The sequence below is a fragment of the Pygocentrus nattereri genome, chromosome 3, assembly GCF_015220715.1.
Source record: "Pygocentrus nattereri isolate fPygNat1 chromosome 3, fPygNat1.pri, whole genome shotgun sequence".
Classification (NCBI taxonomy): Eukaryota; Metazoa; Chordata; class Actinopteri; order Characiformes; family Serrasalmidae; genus Pygocentrus; species Pygocentrus nattereri.
The window spans coordinates 50,474,837-50,496,447 of NC_051213.1; the positions used below are offsets into that span (position 1 = coordinate 50,474,837).

General features: G+C 43.5%; 1 protein-coding gene across 1 annotated transcript in view; it reads left to right on the forward strand.

Annotated features, from left to right (window-relative positions):
- Positions 1 to 21,611, forward strand: part of setd2 (SET domain containing 2, histone lysine methyltransferase) — a 42,475-nt gene that overhangs the window by 8,324 nt on the left and 12,540 nt on the right. Inside the window, exons 4-18 of the mRNA XM_037536221.1 lie at positions 197 to 4,230; positions 5,138 to 5,269; positions 5,739 to 5,867; positions 5,958 to 6,081; positions 7,224 to 7,301; positions 7,470 to 7,567; positions 8,471 to 8,615; positions 9,902 to 10,036; positions 11,001 to 11,129; positions 16,029 to 17,231; positions 17,867 to 17,909; positions 18,397 to 18,664; positions 19,707 to 20,451; positions 20,723 to 20,848; positions 21,425 to 21,561. Of these exons, the coding sequence (XP_037392118.1) occupies positions 197 to 4,230; positions 5,138 to 5,269; positions 5,739 to 5,867; positions 5,958 to 6,081; positions 7,224 to 7,301; positions 7,470 to 7,567; positions 8,471 to 8,615; positions 9,902 to 10,036; positions 11,001 to 11,129; positions 16,029 to 17,231; positions 17,867 to 17,909; positions 18,397 to 18,664; positions 19,707 to 20,451; positions 20,723 to 20,848; positions 21,425 to 21,561 (7,526 nt within the window). The remainder of the gene's footprint in view (positions 1 to 196; positions 4,231 to 5,137; positions 5,270 to 5,738; positions 5,868 to 5,957; positions 6,082 to 7,223; positions 7,302 to 7,469; positions 7,568 to 8,470; positions 8,616 to 9,901; positions 10,037 to 11,000; positions 11,130 to 16,028; positions 17,232 to 17,866; positions 17,910 to 18,396; positions 18,665 to 19,706; positions 20,452 to 20,722; positions 20,849 to 21,424; positions 21,562 to 21,611) is intronic.

Consider the following 21,611-nt stretch of genomic DNA (forward strand, 5'->3'; position numbering starts at 1 on the left):
TGGACCAGTACAGTTTAATAACTGAAATAGGCAATTAAAAGCTTTGATAATACTCAGTATGTTTAAGATAAAAATTGCGCAAAGAAACTTGGGTATCACTGTTAGATTTCACTTGTGAAATATAAATTGTTTACTTTTCAGTAAATGTTATGCTGGTACCATAATATATATTTTCTGTTCTTTTGTTTTTCTGTAGATCAAGGTTGAAAACATCTCAAAGCAAGTCATATTTAAAGGTCTTGCTCCCAGAGTTGTTTTGTCAAATCGTCTCCTGCCTAAAGGAACCAAGACTAAGGTGAATCTTGAGGAGCAGGGTCGACAGAAGGTGTCCTTCAGCTTCATGCAGACTAAGAAGACACGCCAGAATGTGTTCTTTGCCACACCGAGTTCAGAGAAAGCTGCAAATGAAATTTCTTCCATGGTGCAATCTGCGAATTTGCCCTCTCCAGACCAAGCGGGGCAAAGTAGTGAGAGCAAGAATGAGCAGGTTGAGAAAACTGATGTTCCTGCTGTGGAGGCCCAGACAATACAGCCCCCAGCACCCCTCCCACCCAAAACAAAACTTGACCTTGGCAAGATGCATTTTAAGAAGCAGATTCTGAGTGTGTCTGTTGTTGAGGAAACTCCTGTAGTCAATGTTGTTTCAGATGAGACCCCTTCAGAAACTGACATTTTAATGAAATCTCCAGTGAAGATTGAAGCCGAAACCTCAATGACTCAATTCCAGATGAAAACAGTCACTGATAGTCCCTCTGAAAAAGTTAAGAGGGAAGACAGCGCTCAGGACAAATTGGATGCTTGCCTCAAAGGACCAACTGATTCCTCCCATATTGGGAAAGATAGTAAAGATCGCCTTAGTGTTTCTGACCTTCAAGACAAGAAGAAGCCCCAGCACTCTGGGAGCTCTCCAGGTGATGGTGAATCTAATAGGACATCTTCCAGCCAAAAGTCTAGTGACACCAAGAATGCAACAAGGTCTGATAGTCACAGTACAGACGTTAAGAAATCCACCAGCTCCAAATCCGATGTCTCAGAGAAGTGCAGATCTGATAGGAAGGAAGACAAGGATGAAAAGGGTTCTAGCCGTTCTACAACTGAAAGAGACTCCAGGCACACATCTTCTCGGTCTTCCCGTTCTGACCGAAGAAGGACCACGAGTCGTTCACGGTCTAGATCCCGAAGTTCTCGAACAGCTTCTTCCTATTCCAGATCGGAGAGATCAAGACACGAGAAGCAGTCAAGGTTGGACAGGTCACATTACCACGATTCTGAAAGAAGGTCCCACCGAAGTTCTCCTTATCGAGAAAGGAGGAGATCACGCTCTAGAGCTGATGGACGTTCCCGTGACAGCTCAGACTCTGAAGACGACCTCAGGAAACCGAGGACCCGAAGCAGTGACTCAAGCCGATCCTCAACATACTCTAGCTCGCAGAGAGATTCAAAGTCATCATCTCACTCGAAGTCCTACCGAGACTCAAAGTCCATAGATTCTTCTCGCTCTTCAGAGGTAGACAAAAGAGCACCGTATTCGAGAGCAGAAAGATCTGGAAGAAAGGAGAAGGAAGACTCTGAACCCAGCAAAAGAAGCTCCTCTGAATCCGAAGCCAGTCATAAGAAGTCTTCTTCCCATTCAAAATCTGAGGTAAGTACTAAGACATCAAGTTCCAACTTGGATACTTCATCAAGGTCTTCGGAGCAGAAGGTCCAGAAAAGCAGTGGCACCCCAGATTCTGATGAGGAACACAGAAGAAAGTCTCGATCTTCTGCGTCCTTGAGTTCATCCTCTAAAAAATCTGAGTCCAAGTCTTCATCTAGCTTAACTGGGACTGTTGGACAATCAATAGACAAATTAAGTAGTAATAAGAAACTGTTAGTCTTGGATTCCCACACAGTTGTGTCTCAGGGAGAATTTAAAAAAGTGGATGGTTCTCAACATCAAGATGGTAATCAGTCCAAATTAAAGAGTAGTTCTTCTCAACAAAAGGAGCAAACTAAGGACAGTTCAACATCTCAAGATGTTGGATTCCAAGGTGGAAACAAGGATTCTGGTAGTAATGCACAGTGCCCAGCTGTCCATGATTTTCACCAAAATGCAGATGTAGAATTAAATACTACTGTAAGCCAACATACTGTTGTCCAAGGCCACGATCAACTTGCAACGCAAACAGATACTCTAGTAAACAATGAATTTCAGGTAGACGCACAGACTAATGTAGCGAACGTCAGTAACGTTTCTTTTAGCTTGAATGAGCCATCTTGTCCGGGCTACCCTCCGAGTCAGGATTCAGCAGGGTCATCGGCAGACACTCTTTCTGTGAAAGAATTACCACATGGAGAATGCTTGAAACCTAACACTAAACTTGGTCATCAGTTGGTCATCAATGAAGACATTAGTACAATGCCTGTTAATTCAAAAGTTGAAACTTCTTGCAAAGAACCTGAGCAGTTCAATATAAAGCCTGATGCTGGCATGACGAAAAAGGGTAGTATTCCCAAAAAATCACGATGGGATATCGTTGGACAGGACACTTCAGAAAATCAAAGCCCCAAGAAGACGGTAAACCCAGATACTGCCTCCGTAAAGAAGGTCATCTCAGTCAAGAAAATAGAGTTTAACAGTGATTCTAACCTCGAAGAACCCTGCTCAAAGATACCAGAATCTGTGGTACATTCCTTGAAGTCTGAGGAATTAAAGCAAAGAGATTGTGCAAAGGAAATTCCTACTCAGCCGGTTGATCCGGGTACGCAACAAACCAGTGATCATTTAGCTATCCTGTCCCCTGCAAATCAAGTTCTTGAAGTCCCCTCTAAATCAAATTGCAATTCTGATCTGACTGTTATCAATTTGGATGAGAAATATACCAATCATGAGAAACTGAGCAAAGATGACTTGTATAAGCATGAAACTCAGGAGTCTGAGTCCTTAAACTGTGACAGCAAAAGTCTTAGTGAGGAAAGCGAAACAGAAGATTCTGATTCCGATACAGATGATGGACAGGGCTCTTTGAAGCGGCTACATTCGGTAGTGATTGTGCCAAAGAATTCAATCCTTACCCATGAGATAGCTGACCAGCCTGCATCATCTCCTAGCCCATTCAGTCTTTCAGGACGGCAGCAGTTAACATGTCAAGGAAATGAGTCGAATAAGGGCATTAACAGTGAACTTCCTTATAGTCACACCTCACAGTCTTCATCAGAAGATAGGAAACATAATGTCTCACCTATTGCTGGTGATGCATGTTCACTTTCTTCTGAGCAAGTGATCTACCAATCCCAGAGCAACATGGTTGACAGCACTAGCCAATCCGAGACAACTGGTGCACTGGCTGAATCAAACAGGAACTGCGCTGTCCATGAAAGACCAAAGATTCTCCCAACCAGCCAAGCGCCCACCCATGCTCCAGAGAATGCACAAAGGCAGTGTGACCTAGGTCGCCACTATGATAGACCAGACAGTTGGCATGGAAGGAAAGGAGAAAAGGAACAACATGGAGACTTCAGTTCTTCAGATGATCTCATTGGCAAGGGTAGTTTTAATTCGGCCTGGGACTTTGTCCAACCAGAGCAACCAAGCAGTACGTTTCAACAACCAGACAGCAGTCACAGTACCCAGCCTCCCCAGGCTGAGAGTGCATTTGTTGGGCCCGGCAGCGGTGTTTGGACCCAGCCAATTGCCTCTCATAAAAATAGACCAGTCACGTCCATACCTTCTCTGTGTCATGAAGTGGTGGGCCAGATTCACCCAGACTCTCTGACCAATGACAATGACGAAGACTATGAAAGAAAGGAACTTGGTAGTAGTCTAGCAGCTGTACCTTCTACTGAACGTCAAGTCTCATCTGCCTTTGTCCAGGCCCATGAGATAAGCAGCAACTGTAGCTTTGTAAATGCTCCTTTTGAGAGTCAGATCATTCTAGAGCCTCCCAGAGAAGATGCCCAAAAGCCTCACAGAGGCAGAGGCCCACCCAAAAAGAGACGCCCGGAATTGGAGTCAGAGTCCGACAATGAGGCAGAAGCAGGGCTTGCTTGCAAAAGGGAGTGTTTGGAGGAGCGAGATGCCTGCAAAGACTCTAAAGAAACCAAGGTATCCTTAGATCAAGAAGATGTGCAACGGCCATTGCTTAGCCTGAAAGACTTCCTGGACTCTGCTGCCTGGAAGGACAAAGCCAGACAGAAGAAGATGCCTGCTTACTTTGACCTCATTGAGGAGAACATTTACTTGACAGAACGGTCAGTATCTCTTTTTGGTTCTTCTTCTGGGTTCTCTTTTCTTTTTTTCCTCTGTTGTATAAGTGTTCTTTTAATACAGTACATTAGTACAACCAGTTTTATATGTAGTCACTCACTGTGAAATCTGTATGCAGCTGCTCTGGTTGCTATCTAGTTAGCATGTTCTCAGCTGCGTTTATTTCCAATAATAAAACGTATAAACTATCTAGCTGTTCGGAGCCAAAGGAAACTTATTCAGACCAAGTCAACCACCAGTCAAAATTAGCTCAGGCTCACACAGAAAGTGGTCTTTGAGAAGCCTACAAACCTTCGTTATGTATTTTTGTAATTTAAAAGGCGCCGTTTTCTCTGCTCGCCTGTACTGGAACAGCAATTTGTGCTACTTTAATATGTATTTGATCATTTATCAATTACACCAATTACATTATTTCTGTATGCTTGGTTTCATTAAAAACAAAAAATTACAAGGCAGAAAGAAAATAAATTATGAAGTAGTAGAAAACCATATAATTGAGATGAGAAACAATCTGCTTACAGTTCTTCAGTTTTTTTATTCGTTTTTTTTAAGTGCGAAACATCTGAAATTATCAAACATCATTTAGTGCTTTTATCTGGAGTACATTCTAAAATTCAAGGTAATTTTTTTTATTCTGAAATGAAAGTGTTTGACAGTTGGTGCCCTAAATTTGATGACGTTTGCTTTGCTACCACTGGTCTGATGAAGAATGAATTAACCGCAGAAAAGCTGATCTTACCAGCTTCTGTTTGAATCCTATAAATGTTTATCACCATGTTGGCTGTTATGTTTGAACTCTGCGCTTATGCTCTAACGCTGAGTGTAACGCTGTGTACTGATGATTTGTGTGTACCGTTGACTAACTGATTATGCTGATCTCTGCCTTAATAGCAAGAAGAACAAGTCTCATCGGGACATTAAGCGAATGCAGTGCGAGTGTGCTGTTCTTTCGAGGGAGGAGCGGGCGCGAGGTGTTATGGCCTGTGGAGAAGATTGCTTAAATCGGCTGCTGATGATTGAGTGGTATGTAAACATGAGTAATGTTTAACTTTGTGTCACAGTTTATTTAGCTTTGCAGCTGATTCCTTAATCTCCAGCCCTGTCGGAGGTTAGGGAACCAGCCTTGCGACCGGAAGGTTGCCGGTTCAATCCCCTGAGCTGACAGTAGCCTTGAGCAAGGCACCAAACCCCCAACTGCTCTTCAGGCGCTACAGATAGGGTTGCCGTCTAGTGTGTGTCTTCACTAGTGTGTATGTGGTGTTTTCGTAAGATGCATGACATTTCAGTCTTGGGCTTTTTTATTTACATGATTTGCAGTGATTCTGAACACTGACAACTGTAGAAAATAATGATGGGTGGCTAAAATAAAATTGCACATGTAATAATTGTGACAGGCCTGGTCTCGACAGTGACCATGAATAGAGATGATAACATAATGACTGTGATAATGACCTGAGAAGTAATCTCCGTATCCCTTTCCCTTCTTGAAAAGCTCATCTCGATGCTTGAATGGAACATATTGCTCCAACCGACGCTTCCAGATGAAGCAGCATGCAGACGTTGAAGTCATTCTGACAGAAAGTAAAGGCTGGGGTTTGCGGGCTGCCCAGGACCTTCAGCCGTGAGTACCTCCAACCTCAGATCGTCCATCTGAATGAGACTGAGAAATGGTGATGGATAATATAACTGAGTTTTGTTCGATTTGCTTCAGGAACACCTTTGTGCTGGAGTACTGTGGCGAGGTTCTAGATCACAGGGAGTTTAAGTCCCGGGTGAAGGAGTACGCTCGCAGCAAGAACATCCACTACTACTTCATGGCTTTGAAGAATAATGAGGTCAACACCACTTCCTTATGTCTTGTTGAATATTTATTAAGAGATGCAAGTTATTTTTTGTGTGTGTGTGTGTGTGTTGGTGTTGTGTGTGTGTGTGTGTGTTTGTGTTTGGTGTGTGTGTGTGTGTGTGTGTGTGTGTGTGTGAAATGGTTCTGATTTATTTACAGTGGTAGAGATAGGAACCACGGGTCGCCATGACTGCAACAGAGATATAGACATTTTATTTAGGTGGATGTCTGGTTGATATCATTGCCATACACAGAAATTTAGAAAAAGTCACCTTTAATTTCCATAAGTTAAATCCATTTTGTTGTTCATGGAATAGTCTTTGAACCTTTGTTGCTTGGCAACATTAGTCTATTGTAGGGGTGGGCGATGGGAAAAATATCATGATACTTTAAGACATTTTCATGATATATTGTCACAATATTTTTGTTTTCTGGAATTTGATAACTTGAAATACTCGCAAAAGAGCTGCATTTTAAAAATGTGCGAATGTGACGTCACACAAGCAGAACCCTTTTTGGTACTAAATGGATCCCTTTTCATAGCAGGTTCTATACAGAACCATCTACAGCACATTCTTCTGAATTAATCTGAAGAACCATTTTATGACGCAAATAACTCTTTAATCATGTAAAGGATTTTTTGAGTGTTCATGGTTGTTTATAGAACCATTTTGTTTACTACAGAACCCTTGAAGAACCTTTATTTTAAGAGTGTAGTTGATTACACTGAATGGTGGGAGAATGATCGATAGATTAAAAAAAAAAATTTATTTATTTTTTAAAAATTATTTGTTAAAATACTGTTTGTTGAACAGAAGTGCATTTGATCATGTTGCCTTGCAGCCGTTTTATAAAAGCAGTAAGTCGCTCTTTTCTCTTCTTTTCATTACTCTAAGCCTTATAAATGAAATTATCAAACATGTTTGTTATGAACCAGAGAGGAATGCGTTCTTCTCCAACATCGTCTTTTACATATAAACATCAAACATCAGCTTTTTTGCATATCCCAGTTTGGGACCACCATTCCAGAACAACACCCCTTAATAAAAGTAACGCGTGGCCTCTTGTGGCTTTTTGCTTTAATAGACATGATCTTGACAGTCTGAGAAAAATGACCTTTGGTTCCGTTCACAGATCATCGACGCCACGCTGAAAGGCAACTGCTCACGTTTCATGAACCACAGCTGTGAGCCCAACTGTGAAACTCAGAAGGTCAGTGCTGTACAGGAGCTTTTACTGCAACTTTATCCAGTTCTTTCTCTCTGTGTGGCGTCTCGTTCCCCCGTTTGGACGGTTAGTCATTGTGGACGGCTGCCATGGTGTCTTCGTTTTCAGACAAGGTCGTTGTATTTGCTGATTCAACTCTTTTTCTTTCCACAGTGGACCGTGAACGGTCAGCTCAGAGTCGGCTTCTTTACCACCAAAGCTGTGAACGCTGGCACAGAGCTGACCTTCGATTACCAGTTCCAGAGATACGGGTAACAAGTTCTTCTAAAGCCGCTGTCACCCTGGCGCTATATGTAATATTGAAATGCTGCTGAAGTCCCTGATTAGCTGTATCAGGTGCACAAAAAGGGAATTACAGACTTTTTACACACCACTCGCGTCTGTGTCCGAAGCGAGGGAACAAAAAATGAAGTGTCCTTAGTGTCCCATTGGTCAGTTTCACACATAACGTAGATGGACACACGAATCCACCAGCTCCACGCGCCGAGAGGCAGATGACGTGTATCTCAGCCCCTCTTCATAGGCTCATAACTCCGGAGATCTCGAGATCGGATGGAATGGAAAGAGCGGCTCTACAGATTCAGGATGGGTTTGAAATGGATTTCTGAGCTGGATCATCACAAAAATATTAATAGACACGCAGAGAACTTTCTAATTTGACACACCATCGCGCTCGTCAACCCCAGAGGGTTTAAAAAAAACTCCCAAATCATGATGAAACTAAACGGCAGATAGAATTTAATAATCCTTAGCGCTTTGTGTTGGATGTGAGTCCAGCTGTTTGAATATTTCAATAGTCATGAAAACAGTAAATTTTAAAGCAAATTTATGTAAATATATTATAGTAAATTGCGGTAGTAAGACAGGAGGTGTCTGACTCTACACTGGAGTATGGAGTTCAAACGTCATTTTACTCTCTATTCGTATAGGTTTATTAAATACCTTCTAACGTCTTTTATCAGATTTATCAGATGTAGTATCGGCTAACTAGTTCCTGAAAGCTCTGAGATGAAAATTAATGTTAATCTTATGTTGAAAATGAGTATTTTTGTCTATTTTATGTCCGTCTTCAGCTGCTTTACATCATGCATGCCTTTTACCTTAAAAGTCTTTATTACATCTCTCATTTCTGACTTTCTGCATCCCTTTCTCAGGAAAGAGGCTCAGAAGTGTTTCTGCGGAGCGCAGAGCTGTCGGGGTTTCCTGGGCGGAGAGAACCGAGTGAGCGTGCGAGCGGCGGGAGGAAAGAAACAGAGAGAACGATCACGGAAGAAAGAGACAGTCAGCGCTCTCACCACGGTATGCGTGTTGACCATTTACGGCAAATCGATCCGAGCCATAGAGAACGTCCTAACGGCTCGGACATCGTCTGCGCCTCCCACTTTCACTGGGCCGAGCTGAAACCGCGGCCTTTAGTCTGTGGAAGTGAGCAAGTGTGGAGGGAACGATGCCGAGCTGAATCAGGTCACCTGACACCTCCTAATTGCTCCGAGACTTCACTGCCCCCTCCAGTCCATAAATACTGTTTCTGAAATTACACAATGCAAGTAATCCTGTTTCTGGAGGGGCAGAATCACGTTAGTGCACTGAGTGATATAATAAGAGTCCATAACTGTGTGAGTGTGTGTGTGGGGGGGGTGTCTCATAAAAATCGGGGGGGGGGGGGGTCCGTTGAAGAATGTGCTCTATATTGCTTTCATTTGCTTTCATATAGAAACTCCTCCTCATCTCTTTAAAGTGGCTTGAGCCAGCTGTGCTGTATGGTCATCCTATGGTGGTGATAATTCCTATTTACTCATATAAAGAGAGTTTCCTTGGGCTGGTTATGCACCGTTCACACCAGAGACCCGAGACCCCTGGTCAGATTCCTATGTTAATTCGTCTTCTAATAGGCATAAAGTTAAATAAACGTTTTTAATTTACATTTTTTTGCCAAGCTTTACTGCACAGTTTGTTTATTTACTGAGTTTCACAAATTGGGGGAAAAAATTTAAATATAACATTTCATAATATAAAATCTTCTTTTTGCACAGGCAATATTTTGTTAGATTTGTTCCTCAATTAATGTTAAATAAGCAATAAATAAACAGCAATTGTGCGTCAAACATGGGGGCACCCAAACCTTTGCACATGCAACTGTGTGTGTATGTGATTAAATAATTGGCAATAAAATACGTGTTTATGTTTAATAATTAATGGAACAGTAAAAATGAAAGTGGAAACAAATCAGTTACCATATGGTGGTTTGTGCAGTCGTGCTTGTTTCATTTAGGAAGCGTTTAAAAAGCAACGTACATTTTTCACAGTATAAAATCTGGTCTGGCTGTCCACTTTAATCCTGCTCCTAACCAGAGCAGTGGAATACAGTGGAAAGGGAAGGAGTCATCACCTGTAATTCCACCGTCAGACCAATAATAGTAATAATAATAATTAAATTCCCCCGTTTATTGGTGAGCAGCGCTTTGGCTGCTGATGCATGGTGCAGCCCTGCGTAATGACCACGCAGCGTTTTCGTGGAGTCTGACCCGGAGTGCTGAAGCTTCTCAGAGAGGGCCTTCCTGACGTTGTTGATGTTTGTGTTGCAGTTGGACGAGGAGCTGGAGGCCTTGCTGGAGAACGGAGAGGGTCTGAGTGATGAGAAACAGGTGATCTCGCTCTGCAGGCTGATGGTGCGAGTGGAGACCATGGAGCAGAGACTCACCTGCATCAAACTCATCCAGGTGTGTGCATACATTAAATCCACCGCCTTGTATTCATTGTCCATCTCATCAGTTCTCACTCTGTAGAGGGTGAGAGGGTCAGCACAGCAGTACCACTGACGTGGTGGTGGTGTGTTAGTGTGTGTTGCGCTGGTCTGAGTGGATCAGACACAGCAGTGCTGGAGTTTTTAAACACCTCAGTGTCTCTGCTGGACTGAGAACAGTCCACCAACCAAAAATATCAAGCCTGCAGCGTCCTGTGGGCAGCGTCCTGTGGGCAGCGTCCTGTGGGCAGCGTCCTGTGGGCAGCGTCCTGTGGGCAGCGTCCTGTGACCACTGATGAAGGACTAGAGGATGACCAACACAAACTGTGCAGCAGCAGATGAGCTGTCGTCTCTGACTTGTCAGTCCACCTTGTAGATGTAAACATATGGAGCTAATTTACAATAAAAGAATTACATCCACAAGCAAAAAAAAAGGGTATCTGTGTTGCAAATGCGAATATAATGTGCCACGTTTGGGCCGGTTCACCGCTGACAAAGTGGGTGTGGCTATGTGTCAGAAGATCTGTCACTCCAAAACACTAGGTCAGTAGACAGTGCAGGTCAGTGCCCTCTTCTGAGACCCCCGGCCCCTGGAAAAAAGTGCTAAAACAATTCAGAGGCAAGAAATGTATCAGCAAAATGGACAAAAGGAAATGAGTGAAAATGAGTCGTCATCTTTTTTGTTAAATTAAGTTTGATCCGAGTCATTCTGTCCGTTTTGCTGTTTAACAGTTTCCTTGCTGATTGTATTATGTTATTTGAAATTTCTGGCACAAAGTCAACTCCATGACAGGCTCTCAAAGTACTGACTGCGCCATCACATACTCCGAACCTATCGCACGACCGTCGTATGGCCCAGGCCTTCTGTGCATGTTGCTCAGAAACACAAATAATCTGGATTTTTTAAGATGTGGATGTTAACGTGGTGTGCTTTATTGCAGAACACCCAGAATCATTCATGCCTGAAGCAGTTTCTGGATCATCATGGCCTTTCGCTGCTGTGGATATTCATGGCTGACCTTTCTGAGGCTAAAAGCAGCTCTGTTAACAACATCAAACTGCAGCTGGAGGTAAACCTACACGCACATACACCCACACAGTGCAAGCAAGAAAAGGATTTTCTCGATGCTTACCGAAAAAAAAACATGACCAGTGGTGTTTAGTAATTCTCATAAATGTTTAAGTGGGTCGTTACGACACGGGACCAGTCCGGTACCAGTCCGGTACCACAGCAAAGCAGAAATCCCATTAAGCTCAGTCCGTAATTTGCGTATTATAAAAACCCACAACAAATTTAGTGCGTGTACATGACATCATTTCAGTAAAGAATAAGAGTAATAATAATTTGGGATGCACCAGTTCTACTTTTTCCTTTCTGATACCTGATCCTTATACTGGGTAACAGTACTAGCAATCAGTGCGTTTACATGCAAATAATAATGCGATCATAATCCTCTGATTTTCTGCTGTTATCAGATTATTAAGTGTAAACACACTGAACCAGTTACTGACACAATCTGATTTTCTGTAGTTATCAGATTATTAAGTGTAAACACGCTGAACCAGTTACTGACACAATCTGATTTTCTGCAGTTATCAGATTATTAAGTGTAAACACGCTGAACCAGTTACTGCCACAGTCTGATTTTCTGCAGTTATCAGATTATTAAGTGTAAACACACTGAACCAGTTACTGACACAATCTGATTTTCTGTAGTTATCAGATTATTAAGTGTAAACACGCTGAACCAGTTACTGACACAATCTGATTTTCTGCAGTTATCAGATTATTAAGTGTAAACACGCTGAACCAGTTACTGACACAATCTGATTTTCTGCAGTTATCAGATTATTAAGTGTAAACACACTGAACCAGTTACTGACACAATCTGATTTTCTGTAGTTATCAGATTATTAAGTGTAAACACACTGAACCAGTTACTGACACAATCTGATTTTCTGTAGTTATCAGATTATTAAGTGTAAACACGCTGAACCAGTTACTGACACAATCTAATTTTCTGCAGTTATCAGATTATTGAGTGTAAACACGCTGAACCAGTTACTGACACAATCTGATTTTCTGCAGTTATCAGATTATTGAGTGTAAACACGCTGAACCAGTTACTGCCACAGTCTGATTTTCTGCAGTTATCAGATTATTAAGTGTAAACACGCTGAACCAGTTACTGCCACAGTCTGATTTTCTGCAGTTATCAGATTATTAAGTGTAAACACGCTGAACCAGTTACTGCCACAGTCTGATTTTCTGCAGTTATCAGATTATTAAGTGTAAACACGCTGAACCAGTTACTGACACAATCTGATTTTCTGCAGTTATCAGATTATTAAGTGTAAACACGCTGAACCAGTTACTGACACAATCTGATTTTCTGCAGTTATCAGATTATTAAGTGTAAACACGCTGAACCAGTTACTGACACAATCTGATTTTCTGCAGTTATCAGATTATTAAGTGTAAACACGCTGAACCAGTTACTGACACAATCTGATTTTCTGCAGTTATCAGAATATTAAGTGTAAACACACTGAACCAGTTACTGACCCAGTCTGATTTTCTGCAGTTATCAGATTATTCAGTGTATACACACTGAACCAGTTACTGACACAATCTGATTTTCTGTAGTTATCAGATTATTAAGTGTAAACACGCTGAACCAGTTACTGACACAATCTGATTTTCTGCAGTTATCAGATTATTAAGTGTAAACACACTGAACCAGTTACTGCCACCGTCTGATTTTCTGCAGTTATCAGATTATTCAGTGTATACACACTGAACCAGTTACTGACACAATCTGATTTTCTGCTGTTATCAGATTATTAAGTGTAAACACGCTGAACCAGTTACTGACACAGTCTGATTTTCTGCAGTTATCAGATTATTCAGTGTAAACACACTGAACCAGTTACTGACACAATCTGATTTTCTGCAGTTATCAGATTATTCAGTGTATACACACTGAACCAGTTACTGCCACCGTCTGATTTTCTGCAGTTATCAGATTATTCAGTGTATACACACTGAACCAGTTACTGCCACCGTCTGATTTTCTGCAGTTATCAGATTATTAAGTGTAAACACGCTGAACCAATTACTGACACAGTCTGATTTTCTGCAGTTATCAGATTATTCAGTGTAAACACACTGAACCAGTTACTGCCACCGTCTGATTTTCTGCAGTTATCAGATTATTCAGTGTATACACACTGAACCAGTTACTGCCACCGTCTGATTTTCTGCAGTTATCAGATTATTCAGTGTATACACACTGAACCAGTTACTGCCACAGTCTGATTTTCTGCAGTTATCAGATTATTCAGTGTAAACACACTGAACCAGTTACTGACACAATCTGATTTTCTGCAGTAATCAGATTATTAAGTGTAAACACACTGAACCAGTTACTGGCACAGTCTGATTTTCTGCAGTTATCAGATTATTCAGTGTAAACACACTGAACCAGTTACTGGCACAGTCTGATTTACTGTAGTTATCAGATTATTAAGTGTAAACACACTGAACCAGTTACTGACACAGTCTGATTTTCTGCAGTTATCAGATTATTAAGTGTAAACACACTGAACCAGTTACTGACACAGTCTGATTTTCTGCAGTTATCAGATTATTCAGTGTATACACACTGAACCAGTTACTGACACAGTCTGATTTTCTGCAGTAATCAGATTATTAAGTGTAAACACACTGAACCAGTTACTGGCACAGTCTGATTTACTGTAGTTATCAGATTATTAAGTGTAAACACACTGAACCAGTTACTGACACAGTCTGATTTTCTGCAGTTATCAGATTATTAAGTGTAAACACACTGAACCAGTTACTGACACAGTCTGATTTTCTGCAGTTATCAGATTATTCAGTGTATACACACTGAACCAGTTACTGGCACAGTCTGATTTTCTGCAGTTATCAGATTATTCAGTGTAAACACACTGAACCAGTTACTGGCACAGTCTGATTTACTGTAGTTATCAGATTATTAAGTGTAAACACACTGAACCAGTTACTGACACAGTCTGATTTTCTGCAGTTATCAGATTATTAAGTGTAAACACACTGAACCAGTTACTGACACAGTCTGATTTTCTGCAGTTATCAGATTATTCAGTGTAAACACACTGAACCAGTTACTGGCACAGTCTGATTTTCTGCAGTTATCAGATTATTCAGTGTAAACACACTGAACCAGTTACTGGCACAGTCTGATTTACTGTAGTTATCAGATTATTAAGTGTAAACACACTGAACCAGTTACTGACACAGTCTGATTTTCTGCAGTTATCAGATTATTAAGTGTAAACACACTGAACCAGTTACTGACACAGTCTGATTTTCTGCAGTAATCAGATTATTAAGTGTAAACACACTGAACCAGTTACTGGCACAGTCTGATTTACTGTAGTTATCAGATTATTAAGTGTAAACACACTGAACCAGTTACTGACACAGTCTGATTTTCTGCAGTTATCAGATTATTAAGTGTAAACACACTGAACCAGTTACTGACACAGTCTGATTTTCTGCAGTTATCAGATTATTCAGTGTATACACACTGAACCAGTTACTGGCACAGTCTGATTTTCTGCAGTTATCAGATTATTCAGTGTAAACACACTGAACCAGTTACTGGCACAGTCTGATTTACTGTAGTTATCAGATTATTAAGTGTAAACACACTGAACCAGTTACTGACACAGTCTGATTTTCTGCAGTTATCAGATTATTAAGTGTAAACACACTGAACCAGTTACTGACACAGTCTGATTTTCTGCAGTTATCAGATTATTCAGTGTAAACACACTGAACCAGTTACTGGCACAGTCTGATTTTCTGCAGTTATCAGATTATTCAGTGTAAACACACTGAACCAGTTACTGGCACAGTCTGATTTACTGTAGTTATCAGATTATTAAGTGTAAACACACTGAACCAGTTACTGACACAGTCTGATTTTCTGCAGTTATCAGATTATTAAGTGTAAACACACTGAACCAGTTACTGACACAGTCTGATTTTCTGCAGTTATCAGATTATTCAGTGTAAACACGCTGAACCAGTTACTGGCACAGTCTGATTTTCTGTAGTTATCAGATTATTAAGTGTAAACACGCTGAACCAGTTACTGGCACAGTCTGATTTTCTGCAGTTATCAGATTATTAAGTGTAAACACACTGAACCAGTTACTGACACAGTCTGATTTACTGTAGTTATCAGATTATTAAGTATAAACACACTGAACCAGTTACTGACACAGTCTGATTTACTGCAGTTATCAGATTATTAAGTGTAAACACGCTGAACCAGTTACTGGCACAGTCTGATTTTCTGCAGTTATCAGATTATTAAGTGTAAACACACTGAACCAGTTACTGACACAATCTGATTTTCTGTAGTTATCAGATTATTAAGTGTAAACACACTGAACCAGTTACTGACACAGTCTGATTTTCTGCAGTTATCAGATTATTAAGTGTAAACACACTGAACCAGTTACTGACACAATCTGATTTACAGCAGTTATCAGATTAAGTGTAAACACGCTGAACCAGTTACTGACACAATCTGATTTACAGCAGTTATCAGATTATTAAGTGTAAACACACTGAACCAGTTACTGACACAATCTGATTTACTGCAGTTATCAGATTATTAAGTGTAAACACACTGAACCAGTTACTGACACAATCTGATTTTCTGCAGTTATCAGATTATTAAGTGTAAACACACTGAACCAGTTACTGACACAATCTGATTTTCTGCAGTTATCAGATTATACATTTTCTCTTACTGGACCTTATTGAATTTCATTTAAAGACCCCTGCACTGTAACAACACATTCACACAGTTAACCGAGCTAGAAGAAAAAGTTTCTGTTCTTCTTGAACACCTCAAACCTCACTGTGCTGTTGTTCTCTGTCTGTGCAGATAATGAAAGCTCTAGCCGTGCTGCCCATCTCCAACAAAAACATGCTGGAGGAGAGCCGTGTGCTGCAGTGCATCCAGCGCTTGGCCCAGAGCCGTCCGCTTGGCCAGCCTCCGGAGCAGGACGGTTACTCCAGCGAGAGCACCTCCCGCGCTCAGACGCCTTTAAACACCCCTGACGGACCTCCAGCAAAACTGGCCCCGGAGCTGGACGGAGACACGCCGAAACGCGCCGTCTACCGCCGCCTGAAGATCATCAGTGAGAACAGCCTGGACAGTGCTCTGTCAGATGCCAGCAAAGCCTCTGACGGTAAGGAGGAGGATGAAGAAGAGGAGGAGATGGAGGAGGAGGTCAGATTGGACGCTGCAGAAAAGCAAGAGACCAGTGCGGAGACCCAGGCTGAAGGAGAGCCAGCAGTGAAACCTTCAGATGTGGAGGAGAGTGCGGAGTCAAAGCCAGAACAAGTGGAAGAGGATGGTAAGGACGATGGCCCAGAGGAGCAAGAAGCTGAGGAGAAAGCGACCATCAAGAAAGACGAGGACCAACCTGCTCAGGCTGAGGAGAACCAGATCGTTGAGGATGAGGAGAAATCTGTGGTGGAGGAGGCCAAGTGTGAACCTGAACTTACAGAGTTAAGCGACCAAGCAGAGGCACCTGCCGAAGATCAGCCCTGTGGTCCTGCCAGCGTCAAAGCTGAAGAAGATACTAGCACTTCTGTGGAAGTTCCTGACGTGGGGACGGTCAGCACTGGAGCCTCTGTGAAGAGCGAGTCTTCTGAGCCTTCAGCTTCAGCCCCAGACGTAAACATCACCACCACCGATGTGGCTGCGGAACCTTCCGAAGTCACTATGGACACCACGCCTGCCTCTGACACTACAGCTGTTAGCGCAACATCAGATTCCTCAGCTATGAACTTGGAGACCAGCTCTGCAGAGAAGACATCAGCAGAGGCTCCTCTGGTTCCTGAGGAGAGCGCTGCTCCCACTTCAGCTTCTATAGCACCGGAGGTTCCGTCCTTGGGCACCGCAGTAGCTACGGAAGGTGTGGCGACGGTGGGCGAAAGTGCAGCTGTAGGCACGCCGTCCCAGGATGAGGAGGAGGCCGTGTCTGACGTGGAGAGCGAGAGGAGCCAAGAGCCTCAGATCAGAGCTGCTGACATCAGTGAGATGGCTGCACGTCTGCTGGACAGCTGGAAGGACCTGAAGGTAAGAGGATACAGCCGGTTACGCTACACGACTTTCACCCTGATTTTAGCAGTCTGGCTGAGTCTGAGCTGCTTGGCTGTCGTCTGCAGATTCCTGCGTCAGTCTGAGGCGACTGTTTATGAGCTGAGTTTAAGGCTTAATCGAGTTTATGTACATTTAAAACTCTAAAAATGCCACATAATCATGTTTTTAAATCCATGGTCCTCACTTACGCATCTTTACCTGCTGCTTCTTTACGGCGTCAAAACGGCAGGGAAGACAGTCGCAGCGAGCCGCTACACATCTGGAGCCTGTAGTAATGCAGCTAGATATTAAAGTTTTCCTTATACAAGCCATGGAATGTAGTTCTTCCTGGTAGAACCAGGCAGCAGTGTGTAAACAACCTGAAATCTGGAACGTGCCATACATGAAAACCTGGTTCCGTTTACATCGAGGGGCTGCAACTGTAATAAACACCCCCTACACAAGAGCCCGGTTCTGTTTATACTGAGGGACTGAAACCGTGTTTAAACAGAGGATGAAAGTCTATTGATCACCTGTGCAAGAGCCCGAGTGTTGTCACAGGAATAAACTGATGGCTTATTTGGAACGTTCATTTATTGGAGATGATAGAGTTTTGTGGATTTGTCTTTCAGGAGGTGTACAGGATCCCGAAGAAGAGTCAGGTGGAGTCAAACGGTAGGATCTCTTCCCGTTTTTATGCATGCGTTTATGTGTTTATTTATTGGTTTGCTGTTTGAAAATCCCAGATTTTGGAAAACTGAATATTCGTTACTCAAAGTGCATCATTCACTCCTGAGTTTATAAATGGAAACTAAACTGCAAGAACAGCCTGTTTCGAATTCTTTGTTTTTGTGATCTGTACATTTACACACATCCATCTATGCAGCCTGCAACAGTTTAGCTCCGCCCACCCATGATGAAGGTATAAGGAGTGTTTCAGCTAGGATGAGGTACAATATGGGGCAGCCAGTCAGAACAGAGCTCATTTACATATCAGTTTACATATCAGTCTTAAAGGCACAGTATGTATTTGGTACATGAACCCTTGGAGGCCTCAGGGAGTGAGAACAAAATAAAAAACATTATATTGGCCCTTTAAAATTTTTCCGGTGCTGGTTTTGCGGTCTGGCTGTGACTGAGTTTCTGTTTTCCCCTTAAACAGATCGGAGCAGGGATCGAGAAGCAATGCTGACGCCCCGCACACCGTCCAGCAGCCGCGAGCGGGAGAGAGAGCGTGACCGGGAGAGGGAGAGAGAGCGTGACCGGGAGCGGGAGAGAGAGCGGGACTGGGAGAGAGAGTGGGAAAGAGAGAGAGAGAGGGATCTAGAGAGATCCATGCTGCGGAGCGCAGAGAGGAGGAGGAGGCGCGGCTCTGCCTCACCTCCACCTGCGTCGGCCTACGAGAGGAGCAGCCGCAGGACTGAGGACCGGTGAGATCCGCCCGGGTGAAAGCACAGCCGGACAGTTAACGGAATGTCTGTTCCTTAAAGGGCCCGTATCATGGAAAACTGTGAAAACAGTATAAACCCTCGAGGCTTGAGTTGTTGTGCTGTTTAAACATCATTAAGGTCAAATTTGTGTAAATGGCAGTTTGGCAGCAAAAACAGACCATTTTGAGCTCATGGTTGTGATGTCACAGCCAAAAGGAGTGGCTGAAGATCATTTCAGTCCAAATGTGACCATTTGTTCCACGTTAAGCACAACACAGGGCATCCAGTCAGAAAAGAGCTCATTTACATATTTAAGTCAGTAAGAAAACCAGCCTGTTTAATCAGAACCGACAAATAGAACATAGAAATGAATTATTTCTGGAATTAAAGGGGAAACGTTTCAGGCGTCTTTACAGTGGTGGTGATAGGAACCAGGCGTCGCCATGACTACAACACAGATATAGACACTTTATTTACCATCCAGAACCACCAGAGAACCTACACGAGTCTTCTGAGCTTATATGGAATGTTGATGATGGAAAACAGTGGAAAATCTGGAATAATGAGTTTTCTTTGGGGACTATTTTGCCGCACAGCGCCCTGCATGTCTCCCTCCACCATGAATGGAGTTGAAGTTCTCTAAACTCTCATAAAACAGCGTCTCAGTCATCAGGCAGTGAATTCAGAACCAGCTCATGTAGGAACTTTCTGTAGGAGCTTTTAGAGAGACGTCTGGTTCCTATCACCACCACTGTGAGGAGCTTTTAGAGGGACGTCTGGTTCCTATCACCACCACTGTGAGGAGCTTTTAGAGGGGGACGTCTGGTTCCCATCACCACCACTGGGAACGGTTCTGATTACATCTTAACTGTTTAATTATACTAAAATCTTGATGAAAAAAAGTGGAATTTCACTTTAAAGTCACACAGACGTTATAAATATACTTGTATATTTGTAAATATAAAATTTTACGGTAAATTTAAAAATTAAAATTTTACGGCCTGACGTTTGTGTAAATACTGACCTATGGGTTTTTCTTTAGCTACGATCAGGCCAGCAACAGTAAGAAGAAGCCGCAGACGAAAGAGTCTCGTAACAAGCTGTCCACCGAGGAGCGTCGGAAGCTGTTTGAGCAGGAGGTGGCTCAGAGAGAGGCTCAGAAACAGCAGCAGCAGCAGCAACAGCAGCAGCAGCAGCAGCTTCAGAGGCTGGTGTTCGATCCACTCGTCTACTCTTCCAGTCCAGGTTTTATGACCTACCCACCCGGTTACCCCATTCAAACCTACGTAGACCCTTCAAACCCCAATGCAGGCAAGGTCTTGCTGCCCACTCCGTCCATGGAGCCGATCAGTGTGGCTCCGGGCGGCACCACCCCGGCGGTCTCCTTTGAACAGACTCCCACCCAGCCACTGATCGCCGACCTCAGCATGACCTCTCCCACCCCCAGCACCACCCAGGCGGGCACGGCATCCAGCCTGGCACACATGTCCGCTCACGGCACGCAGCCACAGCCGTTTGTTCAGCCCGCAGTACCGGCGCAGGACCCCGGTGTGGCTGTTCTGTCTGTGCCGGCGCAGACGGCCACCCCGCAGGTGCCGGGTCAACAGGGCTACGCCACACTGTGGGACCCCAACACGCAGCAGGCCGTCACCGTGCAGACGCAGCCCGCGCAGCAGTACTCCGCCACGGCCCAGCCGCAGACCGCCATCTACTACCAGGGCCAGCCGTGCCAGACCATCTACAGCATCCCCGCAGGATACCCGCAGACCAACACTCCGGTCATACAGGTGGAGTTCACCACACAGCAGCACTGATACACACTCTCCTGGTCGGATTCCACGTTTTCTTGATTTTCCACATTCTCCTAAAGCCCCTGTCCACATGATTCCAAATGTTTACAATTTTTTTGTTTTGCACAGGTCACATTTTGTTTTATTTCTGGTATTAAAATTGGCAAATAAGCAGTAATTGTGCACTAAAATGTTGCAGAAGTGTGGATTTCACGTCATCACGTACATGAGCCGTTGCTCATTCTGCCCCATTTTTGTGTCCATTCAGACGTACACGGAGCCGACCACTGGCTACCTGCACGGTCAGCAGGTCTACACCGGTCACCAGCAGGGCGTGGTGGTCCAGCAGGGCGGCACAGTGACCACAATAGTCACATCTCAGACTGTACAACAGGTAACGGAGATGCCACCAGGGGGTGCTGCTGTCTGTTTTAATCCTGACTGTCAAGTCTTGCCGATCAGGATATGTATTATATCTCCTAAAAGAGGCCCTCAGAAAGAGACTTGATTTTAATTTTGCTTATATGACGGTTCAGGGGGGGCCGTTCAGGGCACCGAGCACCTGGCGGTTCAGGGGGGCCGTTCAGGGCGTCGAGCGCCTGGCGGTTCGGGGGGGGGGCGTTCAGGGCGCCTGGCGGTTCAGGGGGGGCCGTTCAGGGCACCGAGCGCCTGGCGGTTCAGGGGGCCGTTCAGGGCGTCGAGCGTATGATCGGTTAAGCTTCCAAGCTTCTAACCAATCAGGTTCAGCCTTCTGGCCAATCATGGCAGAGCTTCTGACCAGACAGACCAGTGTGAATTTAAAACCATTTTTATACCAAAAGGGAAACGTTCTGACTTATAGTTTTCAGAATGCTTTACATTCTGCATATTTATATTTATATGTGTGTAAAATATATGTACACGTGTGTATACACACATACGTCACTGTCCAGTCTAACACGCCCACGCTCCTCATTGTTCCTTCCTGCAGGAGATGATTGTACCCAACAGTATCATGGACCTTCCTCCACCTTCACCCCCCAAACCGAAAACCATCATCCTGCCTCCGAACTGGAAGGTGGCGCGAGACCCGGAGGGAAAGATCTATTACTACCATGTAGTCACCAGGTATGAAACTCCACCGCTGAGACGTTACCATGACCACCGTTCCTTTCAGT